The following is a 25,197-nucleotide window of genomic DNA, read 5'->3' as shown; positions in this document are numbered from 1 at the left end:
TCAGAGCTCTTCATGACTTCAACATGAAGACAAATAAGTCCGCTACCTGCTTCCTCACTGTCAGCCTCCAGCACCGCTCACCCACTGAGTTTTTACTCGTTTATCAGTGAAGAGAAAACACAAGTGTCTGTGCGTTCACACTGTACACGGGAGCCACGGCTCGATTGAGTCTCCACGGTTCTCATGGTGTGTTCAAGTACCGCCTCCCGATCAGGACTCTTCATCAGTCCTGTAACTCACTCCGTTAGTTCGTCGTTGATCTAAACGCAAAGAGAAAGATGGCAGAAGCCGCTCCAGCTCCAGCACCAGCCGCCGCCAAGGTTAAAGCGGCCAAGAAGAAGGTCGTGAAACCGAAGACCGCCGGCCCCAGCGTCAGTGAGCTCATCGTGAAGGCCGTGTCCGCGTCCAAGGAGCGCAGTGGCGCGTCCGTGTCCGCCCTCAAGAAGGCTCTGGCTGCCGGAGGCTACGATGTGGAGAAGAACAATTCCCGCGTCAACACCACCATCAAGAAGCTGGTGGTCAGCGGGACCCTGGTCCAGACCAAGGGAACCGGGGCCACCGGCTCGTTCAAGATGAGCAAGAAAGAGGCAGTGAAGAAGGCCGCTCCCAAAGCCAAGAAGCCCGCCGCCAAGAAACCCGCAGTGGCTAAAAAGCCCAAGTCGGCGGGAGCCATGAAGCCAGCAGCCGCTAAAAAGTCCCCGAAGAAGGTGGCTAAACCAGCAGCGGCCAAGAAGCCCACCAAGAGCCCCAAGAAAATGGCGAAGAGCCCCAAGAAAGTGGCGAAGACTCCCAAGAAGGTGACGAAGAGCCCCAAGAAGGTGGTGAAAAAGGCGCCTGCTGCCAAGAAGTCCCCCGCGAAGAAGGTCGCCAAACCCAAAGCGAAGAAGACAGCAGCCAAGAAGAAGTGATCTGTCCTCACTGTGAAACATGTCCATCCTGGTAAAAGGCTCTTTTAAGAGCCACACACGTCTTTCCACAAAGAGCTGTTTCCTCATCATTCATCACCACTGTCCATAAATATGTAGAGACAGAGTTCTTAACTACAGGGAGTCTAGATAGATTGAGCAATATTAGATGTCATCTTACAATGTTCAGATTAAGAAGTTAGTAAATATCAAAACATCAAATATTATAAAACATGGCTTTAAACTCTGTGAAGGAGTAGCGTACTCCTACCTACACACATGCATCATGTAACATGATGTTCAGCAATATCGTCATTACTTCTTATACCATACTTTTTAAACATTAGAAATATAATTAGGAAACAGACACTGATTATTCTGCACTTTGTGTAGATTTTTTGTTTTTTTATGAACACCAGAAGAATCTCAATCCTGTAATTCTGAATGCTGAGATGGCGAGCTGAACCCAGACCGTGGATGCAGTGTGGCCAACTGTATGATCCAGATTGAACCTGATCGTTTATCCAGAAGACATCAGACCCCAGTACTGTCCGTCAGGTAGACAGGTAGAACTGAGTTTAGAGACATAAAGACCCGGACCAGAACGGAACCAGTGAATCTTCAAGCACACACTACACTGGGAACTGAACATATACACACACATTGAAAGGACAGTTATTTTATGAGAATACATCATTTATTGTGTTTGTATTATGTTATACTGTTTTATATTGTGATTGTTTGGTTGATTTTTTCAATAAATTGGTCATTTGTTCAACTAGTTCTTTGACATAAACTAGTACTCAATGATAATATATATATATATATATATATATATTATTGTTGATACTAGATACTAGACCCACTTATCTGGGTCTAGTATTAGAAAAAAGCACTAAATATCGACATAAATTCCTATATATATATATATATATATATATATTATATAAATAATAACAATAACAATAATAAACACATATTTCTTATAATTACCCTGATGGTAATAGGTTATTTCATCTCTTTTATATGTAAGTCAATCTTACGTGCTGTTCTTTCATATTTAGTCAATTGTACCTGTTGCTCCTTTATAAGTAAGTCAAATAATCAAATAGCCTATGGTATCAAAGGAGCCAATTATCTATGTGACATGACAGCATCATAGGATCAAATTATCTAAGGATATGATCTTTGAATTGATTTGAACAGTGTTAGGTAATATATATATTATATATAATTATCAATAATAACAATAATAAAACAAATATCTATTCATTCTGCACTTCTCTCATTTGGATTTCAAATCACTGTGTTCCTTGTAAACATATGTCATAATTACTCATCCTATATATCTGATGTATTTTGTTTTTCAGCCCCCTGGTATTTAATGAAATTAGTGTTAGCATTATTAGTATTCTTGTTTTCAATCTTTATTCTTACTCTTACTTTTCTTATTCATCCTCATTTGCCTCTCTGTGTTCTGTCTTTTCCTTATTGGTGTTACTTTTTCCATTAATTCCATGTCTGTTTCAGATCCTGGCGACATAGACGTTGCCTAGGGATGTTCAGCGATATCGCCATTACTTTATATACCATACTTTTTAAAGAGTCTGCCTTAGTTGTTATATTTATCGTTTTACCTCGTGTCTTTCCTTGCTAAATAGAAAAGTGACAGCTGCTTAGAAAAATGACAATTCCAGCCTCACATCATGTAACCATACTGTGCTGTAGTAACCTCAGGCAGCCAACAGATGGAGCTGCTCTCCAAATGATGTGAACCTGAGTAAAGTCCACTACCAGAAGAACTCTCTTCCATGTTCTGTTCCGAAGCTTTGGTTTCCAGTAGCTCAGCTTCTCCTGCTTTATTGCAGCTACTTGTTTGAGTCATAGAAATGAGCTCTGTAGCTGCATCAACTTGATCAGTGTCTGTCATTAAACTAAAGTGTTGGTGAACTGTCATCAGACACTGCAACACCAACAGAGGGAAAGTCACAAAGTTACATTTACTAACAGGGAGTAGAGAGTTTTTCCAGGTGATGTTTTGCTCAGCTTTGTGATTTAAACACCAAGTAAATGTTTCAGCTTATAATTAAAATATACTATCTCAAGACCAACATTACAACCTTCGCTCACCTGATGAGGCCACAGCTATTTGAGTTCACTGAAGAAGACTCTGAGAAGTCGTCGAAAGCTCAGCAAACAAGTGGAGGTCTTGGTTGAACTGATCCAGAGTCCTGCTCCTCTGGGGAAAAAGAGTAAACTTCAGTGCTCAACACGTTTATTGAGGAATCCAAACCATTCAGATGGTGACAGAGCTCCATGCACTGTCACACCAGAAGAATCACAGGAGAAAATGTATACAATAATAATAATGATGGCTGAGTTCCATTTAGCTGCTCCACTTCAATGGTCCTGGTGTTCTGAATGCTGGATAACTGTTATGTGTACTGGGGCACTTTAATACAACAGAGGACCTGGTCAATGTTTTGGATGAAAACCTGTCTCATGTGAAACACGTCTATAATCCCACATGTGACCGGACACACAGCACCTAACTTTTAAAAGCAGATTTTACAGATTAAGCAAAGGTACCAGAGTGATTGTTTATGACTATCTTATGAGAGTTTGTAAGATGTTTAACCAATAGCTATCTTTACTTCTCACCCTATATTTGCATAATGACAAATGTAAAGAGCGTTCAAATTGCATTAAATCTGTTCTACCCACACTAGTTTCTATTTCATTAGGAAGATAGTATGTGTTGTTTTTGCATTCATACCGTCCATCATGAGAGATGTATGCCATGGATCCATGAACCTTAGACGTACTGAAATTTGAAGTGTGTATCTTTTATATTTAAACTTCCAAATGAGTGATGGTTTCCTCACCAGATGACACAAACATCTGACACAGAATTAACCATACCAATGAATACATATTGAATGCTAGTGGCCTGCAGAGGGTGGTGAAAACTGCCCAACACATCACTGGTTCCTCACTCTCCACCATTGAGGCTCTCCAGAGCAAGAGATGTCTGCGGGGGCTCGCAGCATTGTCAAGGGCAGCTCACACCCCAGCCACAGACTGTTTGCCCACCTCCCTTCTGGGAGACGCTACAGGGTCCTCCGTTCCCGGACCAGCAGGTCCAGGAACAGCTTCATCCCTGTGGCTGTCACCCTGCTAAACTCTGCACCACAGTAAAAGCAGCTGCCCCGCACCACACACAGCTCCTCCAGTGACTATACTTCCCTCCTCCACCCTGGCTTGGACTGCCACCCACCGTCCTCCAACCATTAAACATTTGCACTAGACTGCTACTTATTTTTTTTGTTTACTACTGTATAATCCCACCAAGAGTGTATTCATATTCATATATATTGATCTTGCTCATAGTATATTCATCGTTCTTATATAATAAAGTACCTCTTAATACTGCTCTATTCCATATATATTTATTACTGTACATATCTTATGTATTTACAAATTTTACTTCACATTTTCCGTTTTTTTAAATTTGCACATTACTCTGCACTTTTACTGCCTTTATTGCACTTCTGGTTATATATAAGCACTTCTACTGTGCAATGAGATTAAAGTTGAATCTAATATAATCTAAAAATGACTTGTGCGTGTGCTTTAAATTGATGGGTGATATGAGGAGTTTTGTTCTTCAGAGGTGAGTGTGTGGCTCTTAAAAGAGCCTTTGTGTCGTTGGTTTCCAGCAGCTTTGCTTTACTTGGACTTGGGGGCCTTCTCGGTCTTCTTGGGCAGAAGAACAGCCTGGATGTTGGGCAGCACGCCGCCCTGAGCGATGGTCACTCCGCCCAGGAGTTTGTTGAGCTCCTCGTCGTTGCGGACGGCCAGCTGCAGGTGGCGGGGGATGATACGGCTCTTCTTGTTGTCGCGGGCGGCGTTTCCAGCCAGCTCCAGGATCTCAGCGGTGAGGTACTCCAGCACAGCCGCCAGGTAGACGGGGGCGCCGGCACCAACGCGATGTGCGTAGTTGCCTTTACGCAGCAGTCTGTGAACACGACCGACGGGGAACTGGAGCCCAGCGCGGGAAGAGCGAGTCTTTGCCTTCGCTCTGGCCTTTCCGCCGGTTTTGCCTCTGCCTGACATTATGGATGTAGATTGTTTCCTAACACACGTCAAAAGAAACTGCGGTGGAGAGCATGATCACTCCCCTATATATACGCGGATCGCGCGGGACGGTTCATGCCAGACCAACCAGAATAGAAGCCTCTAGCAGAGCAGCGGGGGATGGTCGACACTTTTGTCGAACAAGCAGACAGTACCCGAGGAGGAGCCTATCCCCGATCTGAAGCAGCGTCACCAATTCAGGGCTGGCTTCGCGGTTTAAAAGCAGAGGGTCTCTGTACAGCTTCACTCTTTCTCCCGATCGCAGAGAAAAGCAACAAAATGGCAAGAACCAAGCAGACCGCCCGTAAATCCACCGGAGGCAAAGCCCCCAGGAAGCAGCTGGCCACCAAGGCTGCGCGTAAGAGCGCTCCGGCCACCGGCGGCGTGAAGAAGCCTCACCGTTACAGGCCCGGTACCGTGGCTCTGAGAGAGATCCGTCGCTACCAGAAATCGACGGAGCTGCTGATCCGCAAGCTGCCCTTCCAGCGCCTGGTGAGAGAAATCGCTCAGGACTTCAAGACCGACCTGCGCTTCCAGAGCTCCGCTGTCATGGCTCTGCAGGAGGCCAGCGAGGCCTACCTGGTCGGCCTGTTTGAGGACACCAACCTGTGCGCCATCCACGCCAAGAGGGTTACCATCATGCCCAAGGACATCCAGCTGGCCCGCCGCATCCGCGGAGAGAGAGCTTAAACTGCTGCTGCTCCACTGACCATAACAACGGCTCTTTTAAGAGCCACTTCACTGTACTCAAGACAAAACTCCTTTGTTGCCCTGCTCGTTATAGACCGTTAATACATATAATACACTAAAGAATTGACTTCCGAGTTCAAAGTTCATATCACCATTGAAGTATAATAAATTAATTACTTTCTGTAAAGTAACTAAAGTATGTTAAAGGATATCTTTCGACAGATTTAAATATGTATCTATTCTAGTTTTAAAACATTAACTGAACAGCAAAAAGAGAGTAGCATTTCATAATACTACATGAAGACAAGTTTACAGTAAAATATTTGTTACATTATTAGCTCTGCAAATAATACACGTTGGAAAGTATGCAAGCTAAGACCTGGCCTGCTATAAATCGAATCATTAATATTGCTACTTCACTTCACCTTAATCCAAACCATGGTCAGAGCTGCAATGAAATAAAGTATTTATTTGAAATGAGATGACCTAGCCTTTTCTGAGAAACCGATCTACTCGGTACAAACATTTATTAAACAGCACAAGTTCTGTAAAATGTTGTCCCTGGTAAAACACTCCAACTGTTTGGAAAGACAAACGTCCCCCAGGGATTGGAGCTCATATACACAGCCGTGAACATAATTGTTAAGATTAAGATCCATTTATTTACTAGTCCCAAACACATGCACAGACATACAAAGGCACACTCATACAGGTAGGGAAATTTAATCTTTGCCCTTGACAGAGCACTGAGTGAACATGTGTGGCGCTCGGGGAGCAGATGTTGGGGGAGTAAGGTGCCTTTGTTAAGGGGCACTAGACAGGGTAGGGAGACTCTTGGATTTTTGGACAGATCAATCCAGGTGCGTCTTTTTGTTGTCTCTCCGTGGAGTCGACCCAGAGACCTTCTCTGCCCATAATCCAAGTTTCTGCCACTAGACCACCGCCTCTCCCCGTTGTAACAGTTGCAGTACAGTCATTCATCAACAGGACATTTATACCCCACTGATATAGACTCGGAGGGAAAAGATGAAGTACTACTGAATGCTGTAAAGACATGTCACTAGTATCAGGCTGCTATCCTCTCACTGCAATTACATTCGCATTGATGCATCTTATAAAACAGAAACATTGATTTCCAAGGAAACCATATCATTGTCCTTTCCCCACTCATTTCTCTCCTAAAAAAGTTCAAAAGCACCACAGCTCCACCAAAACCTGTTTCCCAGCTGCTTCAAATGTTTGTTCAGAAAAACTGGGTGAAAAAAAGCACCTACTGATGATCCCTTCGTAATAAAATCAAGTAATTGTGCAGGCAGCAAACACTCTGCTGAAGGCCGAGGCTCCTGGTGAAGTTGAGCCAGACTTCCTATCAGAGTCAATATTCACTTCAAGCAAGGATTAAATTAATATTGTGGCACATTTCTCTCATTTCACGCAAAAAGTCAACAGGTTGTATCATTTAGTTTGTAGAATATGTTTTTTGCTTTACTGGAATATGCTTTGTCTCTGCTGTCTGATGTGGTAAATACCAACTTTGGCTTTTCACATTAACACTAGGAGAGATGTTTGTGTATATTATTTTCATCATTATTTGTATAAAATAATCATTAAAACATGAAAAATGTTTTTGAAAAACTATTTGTCTGGTGAGTGTTAGATCTCAGTCAACCTGTCCATGTGTTACCAAACAAATATTCATATTAAAAATGAAGGCTTTAGTGTCAACAAACACACTGTTTCCAGAATGTACACACTTGTGAAGTATTTGAAAGTGTTTTTGTAGATTGCTGTGGGTAAATAGTAGCATGTCAAAATATTATTTTAACCATTCAAAAATACCTTATTAATGTAGTACTTCATGAAAAACTTGAAATTTACCATTAAATTGCATTTTTTTCTGTCATCATTTATTTAAAATTATACTTATTACAATTTGAGGATAACAGGAGGGCTAAGGGAGAAAAAATATTTGTTTGACCACTGTTTTACACTCAATACTCAGAGTAGTAAGCACACAAGGTATATTTGTCAAGATTGATAATACTGTAAACTACTTTAGAGAATGAGATCCTCTGACCTTCAGGTCACAGCCATGTCTCGGCAACCACACATGACTGTGTTGTTCCTCAATGTCCTCTGACTTTGAGGAACAATGACTTCATACGCTTCTTTAACTATTCCAATTATAACCACCAGGGGGGAAAAAGCACCTCATGAACAACCCAGATCACTGATTTGAGAAAGGACAACACGCCCTGCAGTGGAAAACTGCAATTGGATTTAAAAACAATTATTTTCAAATGTAGAGATTATGCAGGATATCTCTCTTCAATTGTATTAACAATGTTATATTATCAGTTAAAAGTGGCTGTTTAAATATTGATGGACATCTCGGTAGAGTCAGGACAGTTTGTCTCTATAGAGAAAGTGTGTGGCTCTTAAAAGAGCCGTTGGTTTGAGGTCTCCGCAGAGTGGTTTACTTGGAACTGGTGTATTTGGTCACGGCCTTGGTGCCCTCAGACACGGCGTGTTTAGCCAGCTCCCCGGGCAGCAGCAGGCGGACGGCGGTCTGAATCTCCCTGGAGGTGATGGTGGAGCGCTTGTTGTAATGAGCCAGACGAGAGGCCTCACCGGCGATGCGCTCGAAGATGTCGCTCACGAAGGAGTTCATGATGCCCATGGCCTTGGAGGAGATCCCAGTGTCGGGGTGGACCTGCTTCAGCACCTTGTACACGTAGATGGCGTAGCTCTCCTTCCTGGACTTTCTCCTCTTCTTTCCGCCCTTACCGGGGGCCTTCGCCACCGCTTTCTTGGAGCCCTTCTTGGGCGCGGGCTTCGCTACGTCAGGCATTGTCACGAGATTTTTTCGTTCAAATGAATACAGACGTTGCTGGCCAGGCTGTATTTGAACATATCACATGTAAATCATTGTGTGCCGTTCCCTCTCTGTCATTGGCTGAATGTGGAGTGCCAGTGTAACAGCACGGGGGAGTGTCTCCATGTTCATGAGGCCATTATTCTGCTGCCGACAGAGGTTGAACTGTTCAGCTCAACTGGAACATTTGGGGTGTTGAGAACTTTAAGATGTCCCTGAAACTTATTAGGATTTATGTTAGTATCACATAAGTATCATTAAAAACAATCTAAACCAAAGCAACCTGATAAATGCACAGCTCTAAATGATAGAATATGTGGGAAATATGTAGCCCTGACACGGTGACTTTTGGTGACTTTTGGTCTAATGGTCACAGTGAAACACACAGTCAGTTCAACTTCAGGTTCATCGACCTGTCCATTTAGGAAGCCCAAGTGATTGTGAATGAATTTCACCGGTTTTGGTGCAAATGAAAGTGACAATAAGTGCAATAAAGAGGCAAAGGCAAGACCACAACAGAAAGGGAACAGTTTTATACGTGCTGGCCATTGACATTGGCTCTCTCCTCATCCTTCCCGACTGAATCTTCTGAAGTTTCGTGCTCTGCTAGTGTCCGTGTCACTACCTGTAGCATGAGGCGGTGCCTGAAGTACTTTCAGGTAGCAGAGATAATCTAGCTCCTCCAGGATAGAACATCCAAACGTGCAGGAGCAAGAAGGTTTGTTGTGTGCCGTAGAAGAGCATCAACCCATCAGCAGAACCGGTATCGTCTCCTTTGTGCGTGGAAAATATACAGGTGTAGCTGGCCACTGGGGAACCGCCCTGCCAAAGAAAAGAAGGGAAAAAGATGATTGTGATAAATTTGGCACGTGTTTATTATAATCGTCATTATTTGTAAATTATTAAATTAGACAAATTCTATAGAAACGTGGTCCTGCCTGCTGCCTCTGAATAGTATAGTCCAATTAGCTTCAACGTCACGACCTGTTTAATAGAGTACAGGGAGATTTCAGCCGGTTAAAAGTCGCCAACATCACTCTGATAGACTTTCATAATAACACGTTGTCTTTCAAAGTGCAGGCACTGCAATCCCAGACAGCACACACTCACAGAGGCCCTGGGGGCCCCACTTACTCGCTCAGAACAACACAGTGATACGTGAGGAGCGTTACCATGAACAATCTGGTAGGGGACTTTGTTGAAGAACAGTGGACACAACATCTGATTACACATCCAATCAAGTGCTGTGTTTTATTTGAGTGTATTGCAATCGTGTCTCCATTAGCCAGTGAGTAAGTCAGTAGGTCAGTCAGTCAGGGTCCAGAAGGCTTCAGTGTAAGGCCCTTACCAAACTCCCGAGGTACGAGGGAACGTCAGTGTCTAACGGACGCTGTGGTGTGCACGTAGAGGACCACTCGTGTGTTCTTCATAGCAGCAAATGAAGCTATGTGAATTTAGATATGCACTTAATGGCTGTGTGTCTGTGTGTATATATTTATGTGTGCGTTCGGATATGTGTGTGAGTGTCTGTGTATTCATGTTAATGTCTGTTTGTTAACCTATTTGAATTAAAATACAAGTCAGATAATGTAAGTAACATGATGAATTTATTTAACTTGGCCAACATTTCTTTTTTCTTGTCTCGCCACTCTCCCCACGTGCTTGACTGAAAGATAGAATGAGTAATGTCCACTTCACATCCTTAAATTGTGGTCAGATTGTTGTTTATTTTATAGTGATGCTGTTACAGGGGGTGACTTATTTTCACCTACGCCTCAACATCCGTTCAAAGCAACAAACTGGTGAGGTGCAGCACCTAATCAAACAGCTCTGTCCCTGGTCCTTTTTAATTACACTCTGATATTTAACTTAGTGTTCAACTGATCAAGTTGATGAAGCTACAGAGCTCATTTTCAAAACTCAGAACAGATCAGAATCTGCAATAAAACAGGAGAAGCTGAGCTACTGGAAAACAAAGCTTCTGACAGGTCATGTAGGAGAGTTCAACTGGTAGTGGACGTTGTTCCAGTTCACATATCTGGAGAGCAGTTCTATCTGTTGGCTGCCTGGTGTTACTACAGTATATATACACACATACATGTGTATAAAGAGATAACAGTTTAATATAAACTGTTTTTTATGGTCACTTCTACGTTTAGAAATTAAAGAGGAAACTACGATTAGTAATTGTTATGTGATGTTTTGAACGACTTGTTTTTGAGCAGAGGATGTGAGCTCTCATTGACTCGGTGTGTGGCTCTTAAAAGAGCCGTTGTGTTGTTGAGCTGTTGGAAAGTGAGTTTATCCGCCGAAGCCGTAGAGAGTGCGGCCCTGTCTCTTCAGAGCATACACCACGTCCATGGCGGTGACGGTCTTCCTCTTGGCGTGCTCGGTGTAGGTGACAGCATCGCGGATCACGTTCTCCAGGAAAACCTTCAACACGCCGCGGGTCTCCTCGTAGATCAGACCGGAGATACGCTTCACTCCGCCACGGCGAGCCAGGCGGCGGATGGCGGGCTTGGTAATGCCCTGGATGTTATCACGGAGAACTTTGCGGTGACGCTTTGCGCCTCCTTTACCGAGCCCCTTTCCTCCCTTTCCTCGTCCAGACATCTTTCTTCAGTAAGATGAGATCTAGTCAATGCACTGCTACGCGAAAACACAGCTAGTCATAGCCAGAATGAGGACCTATTAGAAGACAGAGGCAGCCCTCTTCCTCCTCTGTGGATTCTCATGGCCGCTGATAAATACGTCTATGGTGCGCTAGCGCCTCCACAGGTGTGGATGTAGGACGGCAGATATTAAAGTCTGACACTTTCTCAGTTTTGTGTAGCAGTAGGACTGTAGCACGTTTCCATCAAGTAGGAATAGTGCCGGTGAAAAAGGCTTGGTTAGAAATAAGAGTATCATTAGGACTGATTGTGGAAGTACTTAGTCAAAGTATGAATATTGAGCAGCCTTGAATGAAAAACAATGGTCACACAAAGACTCAGCTCACAATGTCTCACTTAGCCCTCCTGTTAGTCTCACATTGAAATAGTTTATCCTTTGAGTCCTTTGGACCCCAGCTATTAAAACCCTCCATAACATTATTGGAATAAAAATTGTAACCTAAGTGACCAAGTATGTAACCAAGTATGGTTTGTGTGTTTGTTAACTACTTAAATAGCTTTTAATCTAAAACACAACCCCCAACCAAACGTGTTAGTGCAGTGTCCAGCAGTGTAAGCACTTGATGCTTGTGTGGAACTGTTTTTGAAAGTGTTATGGACATTTATTATAAGTCCGGGCTGACAGTGTGACTATGTTCACCTTTCATTTTGCATCATTGGATACTGACCAGTTTTAAAAGCACCTCATGTATGCTTGAAAGTGATGTTGATTACAATCTGACATTCTGCTGGATTCTGTTTTACTATATTCATCTGGTTTTGTTTGCAGATATGGACATTGAATAAAATGGTCATGGTTTTGTGGGGGCATCCTTAACATTGTATTTTCATCCCCCGTAACCTGTAGCCGTCCACAGCGACGGGGAGCTTGTCAACATGTTGGTTTATCCCGAATATGAGAAGAGCCGGTCTGGTCTAATTTCAACAAGTATTTACTAATATGACGCCTTGTGAGTCTTCAGTAAGCATGCACCATCTCCAGACAAAACAACGCCTTGCCTATCTGCCCTCCTGAAGCTGGGCCAGCTGCACAAACTCTGTGTGGAAGCTAAGGGAGGTATGCTTTAATATAAAAAGTTAAGTATGAGAACAAGTAAAAGTACAGCGTAATGAATGTCACAGATTCAAAGTTCTCACAGTAGGCCTTATTAGACAGCTGCAAGTTTGAACAGCGATGTGACGCACACACATTTGAACCAGCTTCCACATTAACACTAAGCAGCAAAGGTTACTAAAAGTCACCGTGTGAGGGCTACATATTTCCCACATATTCTTCCCAAACTGCCCCTACCCCCACCCCCGTCTAACAAACTGCTTTTGTTTAAAGTTGACTTTCAGAGCCATCTCCACAGACACGCACACATGCATAGTATAGATTTCAGTCTTAACAAGCTCAACAAACTTCTGGGCAGAGTGACCATCTCTCAAATTTGTCTTTGCTATCGTACCTTTGATTCATGATTTAAAAACGATGAGATCAACAACAACACTGTTATTTTGGTTATGCCATGGGCTTGGATGGGGTTGAGTGAAGGTTTTTTTTTTTTTTTTTAATCATTGTTAGCATGTAAAGCATTATGTGTAATAGTGTTTTTATATAAAGTAATATGTAATTAAAGTCTGTTTGAATGGTTAAAATGACATGTTTACATTCTACAATGTACACAAACACTTTCACATACTGCACACTTGTGTACATTCTGGATAAACACAGAGTTTGTTGACACTAAGGCCTTAAATTGTAATATGAATGTGTTATTGGCTATAACAGTCTGAGAAGACTTGATCTTTAGACCAGTAGGTAACATATTGACAGGTTAACAGAGAGTTCTCACACACGGGTCAAATCGTTTTTCAGAAACGTTTGTCATGTTTAAATGATTATTTTACACAAATAATAATGATCATAATATACAAAAACATGTATCCCAGTGTTACTATGATGAGCAAAAGTTTGTATTTACTAAGTAGAGAAATTCTCAAACTAATTTACAGCTTAAACATTTTCTGGAAATTAAATGATGTAACCTGTTTACTTTTGGTGTTAAATGAGAGAAATGTGCCCCAATATTAATTTAATCCTTGCTTGAGGTGAATATTGACAAATTCAACATGGATATGAAATGTAGCCCTACTTCTATAATGACTCTCAAGCTTCCTCAGGATGAAAAATTCACGGCTCTGATAGGAAGTCTGGCTCAACTTCACCAGGAGCCTCGGCCATCAGCGGTGTGTTTGCTGCCTGCACAATTACTTGACTTTATTACTAAGAGATCCTCAACAGGTGCTTGTTTTCACTCGGTGTCTCTGAACAAACATGTGGAGCAGCTAGGAAACGGGTTTTGGTGGAGCTGTGGTGCTTTTGAACTCATTTTAGGAGAGAAACTAGTGGGAAAAGCCGCTGAGCAGCGCTGCTCACCGCGGTGAACGGGTCGTGTTCGGGGGCTCCACCGACCAAATGCAGAGAGCATCAGAGCTCTTCATGACTTCAACATGAAGACAAATAAGTCCGCTACCTGCTTCCTCACTGTCAGCCTCCAGCACCGCTCACCCACTGAGTTTTTACTCGTTTATCAGTGAAGAGAAAACACAAGTGTCTGTGCGTTCACACTGTACACGGGAGCCACGGCTCGATTGAGTCTCCACGGTTCTCATGGTGTGTTCAAGTACCGCCTCCCGATCAGGACTCTTCATCAGTCCTGTAACTCACTCCGTTAGTTCGTCGTTGATCTAAACGCAAAGAGAAAGATGGCAGAAGCCGCTCCAGCTCCAGCACCAGCCGCCGCCAAGGTTAAAGCGGCCAAGAAGAAGGTCGTGAAACCGAAGACCGCCGGCCCCAGCGTCAGTGAGCTCATCGTGAAGGCCGTGTCCGCGTCCAAGGAACGCAGTGGCGCGTCCGTGTCCGCCCTCAAGAAGGCTCTGGCTGCCGGAGGCTACGATGTGGAGAAGAACAATTCCCGCGTCAACACCACCATCAAGAAGCTGGTGGTCAGCGGGACCCTGGTCCAGACCAAGGGAACCGGGGCCACCGGCTCGTTCAAGATGAGCAAGAAAGAGGCAGTGAAGAAGGCCGCTCCCAAAGCCAAGAAGCCCGCCGCCAAGAAACCCGCAGTGGCTAAAAAGCCCAAGTCGGCGGGAGCCATGAAGCCAGCAGCCGCTAAAAAGTCCCCGAAGAAGGTGGCTAAACCAGCAGCGGCCAAGAAGCCCACCAAGAGCCCCAAGAAAATGGCGAAGAGCCCCAAGAAAGTGGCGAAGACTCCCAAGAAGGTGACGAAGAGCCCCAAGAAGGTGGTGAAAAAGGCGCCTGCTGCCAAGAAGTCCCCCGCGAAGAAGGTCGCCAAACCCAAAGCGAAGAAGACAGCAGCCAAGAAGAAGTGATCTGTCCTCACTGTGAAACATGTCCATCCTGGTAAAAGGCTCTTTTAAGAGCCACACACGTCTTTCCACAAAGAGCTGTTTCCTCATCATTCATCACCACTGTCCATAAATATGTAGAGACAGAGTTCTTAACTACAGGGAGTCTAGATAGATTGAGCAATATTAGATGTCATCTTACAATGTTCAGATTAAGAAGTTAGTAAATATAAAAACATCAAATATTATAAAACATGGCTTTAAACTCTGTGAAGGAGTAGCTTACTCCTACCTACACACATGCATCATGTAACATGATGTTCAGCAATATCGTCATTACTTCTTATACCATACTTTTTAAACATTAGAAATATAATTAGGAAACAGACACTGATTATTCTGCACTTTGTGTAGATTTTTTGTTTTTTTATGAACACCAGAAGAATCTCAATCCTGTAATTCTGAATGCTGAGATGGCGAGCAGAACCCAGACCGTGGATGCAGTGTGGCCAACTGTATGATCCAGATTGAACCTGATCGTTTATCCAGAAGACATCAGACCCCAGTACTGTCCGTCAGGTAGACAGGTAGTACTGAGTTTAGAGACATAAAGACCCGGACCAGAACGGAACCAGTGAATCTTCAAGCACACACTACACTGGGAACTGAACATATACACACACATTGAAAGGACAGCTATTTTATGAGAATACATCATTTATTGTGTTTGTATTATGTTATACTGTTTTATATTGTGATTGTTTGGTTGATTTTTTCAATAAATTGGTAATTTGTTCAACTAGTTCTTTGACATAAACTAGTACTCAATGATAATATATATATATATATATATATATATTATTGTTGATACTAGATACTAGACCCACTTATCTGGGTCTAGTATTAGAAAAAAGCACTAAATATCGACATAAATTCCTATATATATATATATATATATATATATTATATAAATAATAACAATAACAATAATAAACACATATTTCTTATAATTACCCTGATGGTAATAGGTTATTTCATCTCTTTTATATGTAAGTCAATCTTACGTGCTGTTCTTTCATATTTAGTCAATTGTACCTGTTGCTCCTTTATAAGTAAGTCAAATAATCAAATAGCCTATGGTATCAAAGGAGCCAATTATCTATGTGACATGACAGCATCATAGGATCAAATTATCTAAGGATATGATCTTTGAATTGATTTGAACAGTGTTAGGTAATATATATATTATATATAATTATCAATAATAACAATAATAAAACAAATATCTATTCATTCTGCACTTCTCTCATTTGGATTTCAAATCACTGTGTTCCTTGTAAACATATGTCATAATTACTCATCCTATATATCTGATGTATTTTGTTTTTCAGCCCCCTGGTATTTAATGAAATTAGTGTTAGCATTATTAGTATTCTTGTTTTCAATCTTTATTCTTACTCTTACTTTTCTTATTCGTCCTCATTTGCCTCTCTGTGTTCTGTCTTTTCCTTATTGGTGTTACTTTTTCCATTAATTCCATGTCTGTTTCAGATCCTGGCGACATAGACGTTGCCTAGGGATGTTCAGCGATATCGCCATTACTTTATATACCATACTTTTTAAAGAGTCTGCCTTAGTTGTTATATTTATCGTTTTACCTCGTGTCTTTCCTTGCTAAATAGAAAAGTGACAGCTGCTTAGAAAAATGACAATTCCAGCCTCACATCATGTAACCATACTGTGCTGTAGTAACCTCAGGCAGCCAACAGATGGAGCTGCTCTCCAAATGATGTGAACCTGAGTAAAGTCCACTACCAGAAGAACTCTCTTCCATGTTCTGTTCCGAAGCTTTGGTTTCCAGTAGCTCAGCTTCTCCTGCTTTATTGCAGCTACTTGTTTGAGTCATAGAAATGAGCTCTGTAGCTGCATCAACTTGATCAGTGTCTGTCATTAAACTAAAGTGTTGGTGAACTGTCATCAGACACTGCAACACCAACAGAGGGAAAGTCACAAAGTTACATTTACTAACAGGGAGTAGAGAGTTTTTCCAGGTGATGTTTTTCTCAGCTTTGTGATTTAAACACCAAGTAAATGTTTCAGCTTATAATTAAAATATACTATCTCAAGACCAACATTACAACCTTCGCTCACCTGATGAGGCCACAGCTATTTGAGTTCACTGAAGAAGACTCTGAGAAGTCGTCGAAAGCTCAGCAAACAAGTGGAGGTCTTGGTTGAACTGATCCAGAGTCCTGCTCCTCTGGGGAAAAAGAGTAAACTTCAGTGCTCAACACGTTTATTGAGGAATCCAAACCATTCAGATGGTGACAGAGCTCCATGCACTGTCACACCAGAAGAATCACAGGAGAAAATGTATACAATAATAATAATGATGATGGCTGAGTTCCATTTAGCTGCTCCACTTCAATGGTCCTGGTGTTCTGAATGCTGGATAACTGTTATGTGTACTGGGGCACTTTAATACAACAGAGGACCTGGTCAATGTTTTGGATGAAAACCTGTCTCATGTGAAACACGTCTATAATCCCACATGTGACCGGACACACAGCACCTAACTTTTAAAAGCAGATTTTACAGATTAAGCAAAGGTACCAGAGTGATTGTTTATGACTATCTTATGAGAGTTTGTAAGATGTTTAACCAATAGCTATCTTTACTTCTCACCCTATATTTGCATAATGACAAATGTAAAGAGCGTTCAAATTGCATTAAATCTGTTCTACCCACACTAGTTTCTATTTCATTAGGAAGATAGTATGTGTTGTTTTTGCATTCATACCGTCCATCATGAGAGATGTATGCCATGGATCCATGAACCTTAGACGTACTGAAATTTGAAGTGTGTATCTTTTATATTTAAACTTCCAAATGAGTGATGGTTTCCTCACCAGATGACACAAACATCTGACACAGAATTAACCATACCAATGAATACATATTGAATGCTAGTGGCCTGCAGAGGGTGGTGAAAACTGCCCAACACATCACTGGTTCCTCACTCTCCACCATTGAGGCTCTCCAGAGCAAGAGATGTCTGCGGGGGCTCGCAGCATTGTCAAGGGCAGCTCACACCCCAGCCACAGACTGTTTGCCCACCTCCCTTCTGGGAGACGCTACAGGTTCCTCCGTTCCCGGACCAGCAGGTCCAGGAACAGCTTCATCCCTGTGGCTGTCACCCTGCTAAACTCTGCACCACAGTAAAAGCAGCTGCCCCGCACCACACACAGCTCCTCCAGTGACTATACTTCCCTCCTCCACCCTGGCTTGGACTGCCACCCACCGTCCTCCAACCATTAAACATTTGCACTAGACTGCTACTTATTTTTTTTGTTTACTACTGTATAATCCCACCAAGAGTGTATTCATATTCATATATATTGATCTTGCTCATAGTATATTCATCGTTCTTATATAATAAAATACCTCTTAATACTGCTCTATTCCATATATATTTATTACTGTACATATCTTATGTATTTACAAATTTTACTTCACATTTTCCGTTTTTTTAAATTTGCACATTACTCTGCACTTTTACTGCCTTTATTGCACTTCTGGTTATATATAAGCACTTCTACTGTGCAATGAGATTAAAGTTGAATCTAATATAATCTAAAAATGACTTGTGCGTGTGCTTTAAATTGATGGGTGATATGAGGAGTTTTGTTCTTCAGAGGTGAGTGTGTGGCTCTTAAAAGAGCCTTTGTGTCGTTGGTTTCCAGCAGCTTTGCTTTACTTGGACTTGGGGGCCTTCTCGGTCTTCTTGGGCAGAAGAACAGCCTGGATGTTGGGCAGCACGCCGCCCTGAGCGATGGTCACTCCGCCCAGGAGTTTGTTGAGCTCCTCGTCGTTGCGGACGGCCAGCTGCAGGTGGCGGGGGATGATACGGCTCTTCTTGTTGTCGCGGGCGGCGTTTCCAGCCAGCTCCAGGATCTCAGCGGTGAGGTACTCCAGCACAGCCGCCAGGTAGACGGGGGCGCCGGCACCAACGCGATGTGCGTAGTTGCCTTTACGCAGCAGTCTGTGAACACGACCGACGGGGAACTGGAGCCCAGCGCGGGAAGAGCGAGTCTTTGCCTTCGCTCTGGCCTTTCCGCCGGTTTTGCCTCTGCCTGACATTATGGATGGAGATTGTTTCCTAACACACGTCAAAAGAAACTGCGGTGGAGAGCATGATCACTCCCCTATATATACGCGGATCGCGCGGGACGGTTCATGCCAGACCAACCAGAATAGAAGCCTCTAGCAGAGCAGCGGGGGATGGTCGACACTTTTGTCGAACAAGCAGACAGTACCCGAGGAGGAGCCTATCCCCGATCTGAAGCAGCGTCACCAATTCAGGGCTGGCTTCGCGGTTTAAAAGCAGAGGGTCTCTGTACAGCTTCACTCTTTCTCCCGATCGCAGAGAAAAGCAACAAAATGGCAAGAACCAAGCAGACCGCCCGTAAATCCACCGGAGGCAAAGCCCCCAGGAAGCAGCTGGCCACCAAGGCTGCGCGTAAGAGCGCTCCGGCCACCGGCGGCGTGAAGAAGCCTCACCGTTACAGGCCCGGTACCGTGGCTCTGAGAGAGATCCGTCGCTACCAGAAATCGACGGAGCTGCTGATCCGCAAGCTGCCCTTCCAGCGCCTGGTGAGAGAAATCGCTCAGGACTTCAAGACCGACCTGCGCTTCCAGAGCTCCGCTGTCATGGCTCTGCAGGAGGCCAGCGAGGCCTACCTGGTCGGCCTGTTTGAGGACACCAACCTGTGCGCCATCCACGCCAAGAGGGTTACCATCATGCCCAAGGACATCCAGCTGGCCCGCCGCATCCGCGGAGAGAGAGCTTAAACTGCTGCTGCTCCACTGACCATAACAACGGCTCTTTTAAGAGCCACTTCACTGTACTCAAGACAAAACTCCTTTGTTGCCCTGCTCGTTATAGACCGTTAATACATATAATACACTAAAGAATTGACTTCCGAGTTCAAAGTTCATATCACCATTGAAGTATAATAAATTAATTACTTTCTGTAAAGTAACTAAAGTATGTTAAAGGATATCTTTCGACAGATTTAAATATGTATCTATTCTAGTTTTAAAACATTAACTGAACAGCAAAAAGAGAGTAGCATTTCATAATACTACATGAAGACAAGTTTACAGTAAAATATTTGTTACATTATTAGCTCTGCAAATAATACACGTTGGAAAGTATGCAAGCTAAGACCTGGCCTGCTATAAATCGAATCATTAATATTGCTACTTCACTTCACCTTAATCCAAACCATGGTCAGAGCTGCAATGAAATAAAGTATTTATTTGAAATGAGATGACCTAGCCTTTTCTGAGAAACCGATCTACTCGGTACAAACATTTATTAAACAGCACAAGTTCTGTAAAATGTTGTCCCTGGTAAAACACTCCAACTGTTTGGAAAGACAAACGTCCCCCAGGGATTGGAGCTCATATACACAGCCGTGAACATAATTGTTAAGATTAAGATCCATTTATTTACTAGTCCCAAACACATGCACAGACATACAAAGGCACACTCATACAGGTAGGGAAATTTAATCTTTGCCCTTGACAGAGCACTGAGTGAACATGTGTGGCGCTCGGGGAGCAGATGTTGGGGGAGTAAGGTGCCTTTGTTAAGGGGCACTAGACAGGGTAGGGAGACTCTTGGATTTTTGGACAGATCAATCCAGGTGCGTCTTTTTGTTGTCTCTCCGTGGAGTCGACCCAGAGACCTTCTCTGCCCATAATCCAAGTTTCTGCCACTAGACCACCGCCTCTCCCCGTTGTAACAGTTGCAGTACAGTCATTCATCAACAGGACATTTATACCCCACTGATATAGACTCGGAGGGAAAAGATGAAGTACTACTGAATGCTGTAAAGACATGTCACTAGTATCAGGCTGCTATCCTCTCACTGCAATTACATTCGCATTGATGCATCTTATAAAACAGAAACATTGATTTCCAAGGAAACCATATCATTGTCCTTTCCCCACTCATTTCTCTCCTAAAAAAGTTCAAAAGCACCACAGCTCCACCAAAACCTGTTTCCCAGCTGCTTCAAATGTTTGTTCAGAAAAACTGGGTGAAAAAAAGCACCTACTGATGATCCCTTCGTAATAAAATCAAGTAATTGTGCAGGCAGCAAACACTCTGCTGAAGGCCGAGGCTCCTGGTGAAGTTGAGCCAGACTTCCTATCAGAGTCAATATTCACTTCAAGCAAGGATTAAATTAATATTGTGGCACATTTCTCTCATTTCACGCAAAAAGTCAACAGGTTGTATCATTTAGTTTGTAGAATATGTTTTTTGCTTTACTGGAATATGCTTTGTCTCTGCTGTCTGATGTGGTAAATACCAACTTTGGCTTTTCACATTAACACTAGGAGAGATGTTTGTGTATATTATTTTCATCATTATTTGTATAAAATAATCATTAAAACATGAAAAATGTTTTTGAAAAACTATTTGTCTGGTGAGTGTTAGATCTCAGTCAACCTGTCCATGTGTTACCAAACAAATATTCATATTAAAAATGAAGGCTTTAGTGTCAACAAACACACTGTTTCCAGAATGTACACACTTGTGAAGTATTTGAAAGTGTTTTTGTAGATTGCTGTGGGTAAATAGTAGCATGTCAAAATATTATTTTAACCATTCAAAAATACCTTATTAATGTAGTACTTCATGAAAAACTTGAAATTTACCATTAAATTGCATTTTTTTCTGTCATCATTTATTTAAAATTATACTTATTACAATTTGAGGATAACAGGAGGGCTAAGGGAGAAAAAATATTTGTTTGACCACTGTTTTACACTCAATACTCAGAGTAGTAAGCACACAAGGTATATTTGTCAAGATTGATAATACTGTAAACTACTTTAGAGAATGAGATCCTCTGACCTTCAGGTCACAGCCATGTCTCGGCAACCACACATGACTGTGTTGTTCCTCAATGTCCTCTGACTTTGAGGAACAATGACTTCATACGCTTCTTTAACTATTCCAATTATAACCACCAGGGGGGAAAAAGCACCTCATGAACAACCCAGATCACTGATTTGAGAAAGGACAACACGCCCTGCAGTGGAAAACTGCAATTGGATTTAAAAACAATTATTTTCAAATGTAGAGATTATGCAGGATATCTCTCTTCAATTGTATTAACAATGTTATATTATCAGTTAAAAGTGGCTGTTTAAATATTGATGGACATCTCGGTAGAGTCAGGACAGTTTGTCTCTATAGAGAAAGTGTGTGGCTCTTAAAAGAGCCGTTGGTTTGAGGTCTCCGCAGAGTGGTTTACTTGGAACTGGTGTATTTGGTCACGGCCTTGGTGCCCTCAGACACGGCGTGTTTAGCCAGCTCCCCGGGCAGCAGCAGGCGGACGGCGGTCTGAATCTCCCTGGAGGTGATGGTGGAGCGCTTGTTGTAATGAGCCAGACGAGAGGCCTCACCGGCGATGCGCTCGAAGATGTCGCTCACGAAGGAGTTCATGATGCCCATGGCCTTGGAGGAGATCCCAGTGTCGGGGTGGACCTGCTTCAGCACCTTGTACACGTAGATGGCGTAGCTCTCCTTCCTGGACTTTCTCCTCTTCTTTCCGCCCTTACCGGGGGCCTTCGCCACCGCTTTCTTGGAGCCCTTCTTGGGCGCGGGCTTCGCTACGTCAGGCATTGTCACGAGATTTTTTCGTTCAAATGAATACAGACGTTGCTGGCCAGGCTGTATTTGAACATATCACATGTAAATCATTGTGTGCCGTTCCCTCTCTGTCATTGGCTGAATGTGGAGTGCCAGTGTAACAGCACGGGGGAGTGTCTCCATGTTCATGAGGCCATTATTCTGCTGCCGACAGAGGTTGAACTGTTCAGCTCAACTGGAACATTTGGGGTGTTGAGAACTTTAAGATGTCCCTGAAACTTATTAGGATTTATGTTAGTATCACATAAGTATCATTAAAAACAATCTAAACCAAAGCAACCTGATAAATGCACAGCTCTAAATGATAGAATATGTGGGAAATATGTAGCCCTGACACGGTGACTTTTGGTGACTTTTGGTCTAATGGTCACAGTGAAACACACAGTCAGTTCAACTTCAGGTTCATCGACCTGTCCATTTAGGAAGCCCAAGTGATTGTGAATGAATTTCACCGGTTTTGGTGCAAATGAAAGTGACAATAAGTGCAATAAAGAGGCAAAGGCAAGACCACAACAGAAAGGGAACAGTTTTATACGTGCTGGCCATTGACATTGGCTCTCTCCTCATCCTTCCCGACTGAATCTTCTGAAGTTTCGTGCTCTGCTAGTGTCCGTGTCACTACCTGTAGCATGAGGCGGTGCCTGAAGTACTTTCAGGTAGCAGAGATAATCTAGCTCCTCCAGGATAGAACATCCAAACGTGCAGGAGCAAGAAGGTTTGTTGTGTGCCGTAGAAGAGCATCAACCCATCAGCAGAACCGGTATCGTCTCCTTTGTGCGTGGAAAATATACAGGTGTAGCTGGCCACTGGGGAACCGCCCTGCCAAAGAAAAGAAGGGAAAAAGATGATTGTGATAAATTTGGCACGTGTTTATTATAATCGTCATTATTTGTAAATTATTAAATTAGACAAATTCTATAGAAACGTGGTCCTGCCTGCTGCCTCTGAATAGTATAGTCCAATTAGCTTCAACGTCACGACCTGTTTAATAGAGTACAGGGAGATTTCAGCCGGTTAAAAGTCGCCAACATCACTCTGATAGACTTTCATAATAACACGTTGTCTTTCAAAGTGCAGGCACTGCAATCCCAGACAGCACACACTCACAGAGGCCCTGGGGGCCCCACTTACTCGCTCAGAACAACACAGTGATACGTGAGGAGCGTTACCATGAACAATCTGGTAGGGGACTTTGTTGAAGAACAGTGGACACAACATCTGATTACACATCCAATCAAGTGCTGTGTTTTATTTGAGTGTATTGCAATCGTGTCTCCATTAGCCAGTGAGTAAGTCAGTAGGTCAGTCAGTCAGGGTCCAGAAGGCTTCAGTGTAAGGCCCTTACCAAACTCCCGAGGTACGAGGGAACGTCAGTGTCTAACGGACGCTGTGGTGTGCACGTAGAGGACCACTCGTGTGTTCTTCATAGCAGCAAATGAAGCTATGTGAATTTAGATATGCACTTAATGGCTGTGTGTCTGTGTGTATATATTTATGTGTGCGTTCGGATATGTGTGTGAGTGTCTGTGTATTCATGTTAATGTCTGTTTGTTAACCTATTTGAATTAAAATACAAGTCAGATAATGTAAGTAACATGATGAATTTATTTAACTTGGCCAACATTTCTTTTTTCTTGTCTCGCCACTCTCCCCACGTGCTTGACTGAAAGATAGAATGAGTAATGTCCACTTCACATCCTTAAATTGTGGTCAGATTGTTGTTTATTTTATAGTGATGCTGTTACAGGGGGTGACTTATTTTCACCTACGCCTCAACATCCGTTCAAAGCAACAAACTGGTGAGGTGCAGCACCTAATCAAACAGCTCTGTCCCTGGTCCTTTTTAATTACACTCTGATATTTAACTTAGTGTTCAACTGATCAAGTTGATGAAGCTACAGAGCTCATTTTCAAAACTCAGAACAGATCAGAATCTGCAATAAAACAGGAGAAGCTGAGCTACTGGAAAACAAAGCTTCTGACAGGTCATGTAGGAGAGTTCAACTGGTAGTGGACGTTGTTCCAGTTCACATATCTGGAGAGCAGTTCTATCTGTTGGCTGCCTGGTGTTACTACAGTATATATACACACATACATGTGTATAAAGAGATAACAGTTTAATATAAACTGTTTTTTATGGTCACTTCTACGTTTAGAAATTAAAGAGGAAACTACGATTAGTAATTGTTATGTGATGTTTTGAACGACTTGTTTTTGAGCAGAGGATGTGAGCTCTCATTGACTCGGTGTGTGGCTCTTAAAAGAGCCGTTGTGTTGTTGAGCTGTTGGAAAGTGAGTTTATCCGCCGAAGCCGTAGAGAGTGCGGCCCTGTCTCTTCAGAGCATACACCACGTCCATGGCGGTGACGGTCTTCCTCTTGGCGTGCTCGGTGTAGGTGACAGCATCGCGGATCACGTTCTCCAGGAAAACCTTCAACACGCCGCGGGTCTCCTCGTAGATCAGACCGGAGATACGCTTCACTCCGCCACGGCGAGCCAGGCGGCGGATGGCGGGCTTGGTAATGCCCTGGATGTTATCACGGAGAACTTTGCGGTGACGCTTTGCGCCTCCTTTACCGAGCCCCTTTCCTCCCTTTCCTCGTCCAGACATCTTTCTTCAGTAAGATGAGATCTAGTCAATGCACTGCTACGCGAAAACACAGCTAGTCATAGCCAGAATGAGGACCTATTAGAAGACAGAGGCAGCCCTCTTCCTCCTCTGTGGATTCTCATGGCCGCTGATAAATACGTCTATGGTGCGCTAGCGCCTCCACAGGTGTGGATGTAGGACGGCAGATATTAAAGTCTGACACTTTCTCAGTTTTGTGTAGCAGTA

At 43.0% G+C, this 25,197-nt stretch overlaps 6 protein-coding genes across 6 annotated transcripts; 2 read left to right on the top strand and 4 right to left on the bottom strand.

The window, feature by feature from the left end:
• Positions 1 to 4,634: 4,634 nt before the first annotated feature.
• Positions 4,635 to 5,021, bottom strand: LOC133933503 (histone H2A-like). Its single transcript, XM_062380634.1, has one exon. It carries the CDS (start codon positions 5,019 to 5,021, stop codon positions 4,635 to 4,637), a length of 387 nt encoding a protein of 128 aa, XP_062236618.1.
• A 300-nt stretch (positions 5,022 to 5,321) lies between these two features.
• Positions 5,322 to 5,732, top strand: LOC133933488 (histone H3). Its single transcript, XM_062380619.1, has one exon. It carries the CDS (start codon positions 5,322 to 5,324, stop codon positions 5,730 to 5,732), a length of 411 nt encoding a protein of 136 aa, XP_062236603.1.
• Positions 5,733 to 7,834: 2,102 nt separating this feature from the next.
• Positions 7,835 to 8,583, bottom strand: LOC133933544 (histone H2B-like). Its single transcript, XM_062380678.1, has one exon. It carries the CDS (start codon positions 8,581 to 8,583, stop codon positions 8,209 to 8,211), a length of 375 nt encoding a protein of 124 aa, XP_062236662.1. The 3' UTR covers positions 7,835 to 8,208.
• A 9,803-nt stretch (positions 8,584 to 18,386) lies between these two features.
• Positions 18,387 to 18,773, bottom strand: LOC133933508 (histone H2A-like). Its single transcript, XM_062380638.1, has one exon. The coding sequence runs from the start codon at positions 18,771 to 18,773 to the stop codon at positions 18,387 to 18,389; it is 387 nt and encodes a 128-aa protein (XP_062236622.1).
• A 300-nt stretch (positions 18,774 to 19,073) lies between these two features.
• Positions 19,074 to 19,484, top strand: LOC133933487 (histone H3). The gene has a single exon (XM_062380618.1). The coding sequence runs from the start codon at positions 19,074 to 19,076 to the stop codon at positions 19,482 to 19,484; it is 411 nt and encodes a 136-aa protein (XP_062236602.1).
• Positions 19,485 to 21,582: 2,098 nt separating this feature from the next.
• Positions 21,583 to 22,335, bottom strand: LOC133933543 (histone H2B-like). The gene has a single exon (XM_062380677.1). It carries the CDS (start codon positions 22,333 to 22,335, stop codon positions 21,961 to 21,963), a length of 375 nt encoding a protein of 124 aa, XP_062236661.1. The 3' UTR covers positions 21,583 to 21,960.
• Between the last annotated feature and the right edge of the window lie 2,862 nt (positions 22,336 to 25,197).

Source organism: Platichthys flesus, chromosome 22 (genome assembly GCF_949316205.1).
Source record: "Platichthys flesus chromosome 22, fPlaFle2.1, whole genome shotgun sequence".
NCBI lineage: Eukaryota > Metazoa > Chordata > Actinopteri > Pleuronectiformes > Pleuronectidae > Platichthys > Platichthys flesus.
This window is presented reverse-complemented; position numbering and strand designations above follow the sequence as displayed.

Excerpts from the sequence above, each read along its gene's own strand:
- LOC133933503 (XM_062380634.1), bottom strand. The coding sequence starts at position 5,021 with ATGTCAGGCAGAGGCAAAACCGGCGGAAAGGCCAGAGCGAAGGCAAAG.
- LOC133933543 (XM_062380677.1), bottom strand. The coding sequence starts at position 22,335 with ATGCCTGACGTAGCGAAGCCCGCGCCCAAGAAGGGCTCCAAGAAAGCG.
- LOC133933544 (XM_062380678.1), bottom strand. The coding sequence starts at position 8,583 with ATGCCTGACGTAGCGAAGCCCGCGCCCAAGAAGGGCTCCAAGAAAGCG.
- LOC133933508 (XM_062380638.1), bottom strand. The coding sequence starts at position 18,773 with ATGTCAGGCAGAGGCAAAACCGGCGGAAAGGCCAGAGCGAAGGCAAAG.
- LOC133933487 (XM_062380618.1), top strand. The coding sequence starts at position 19,074 with ATGGCAAGAACCAAGCAGACCGCCCGTAAATCCACCGGAGGCAAAGCC.
- LOC133933488 (XM_062380619.1), top strand. The coding sequence starts at position 5,322 with ATGGCAAGAACCAAGCAGACCGCCCGTAAATCCACCGGAGGCAAAGCC.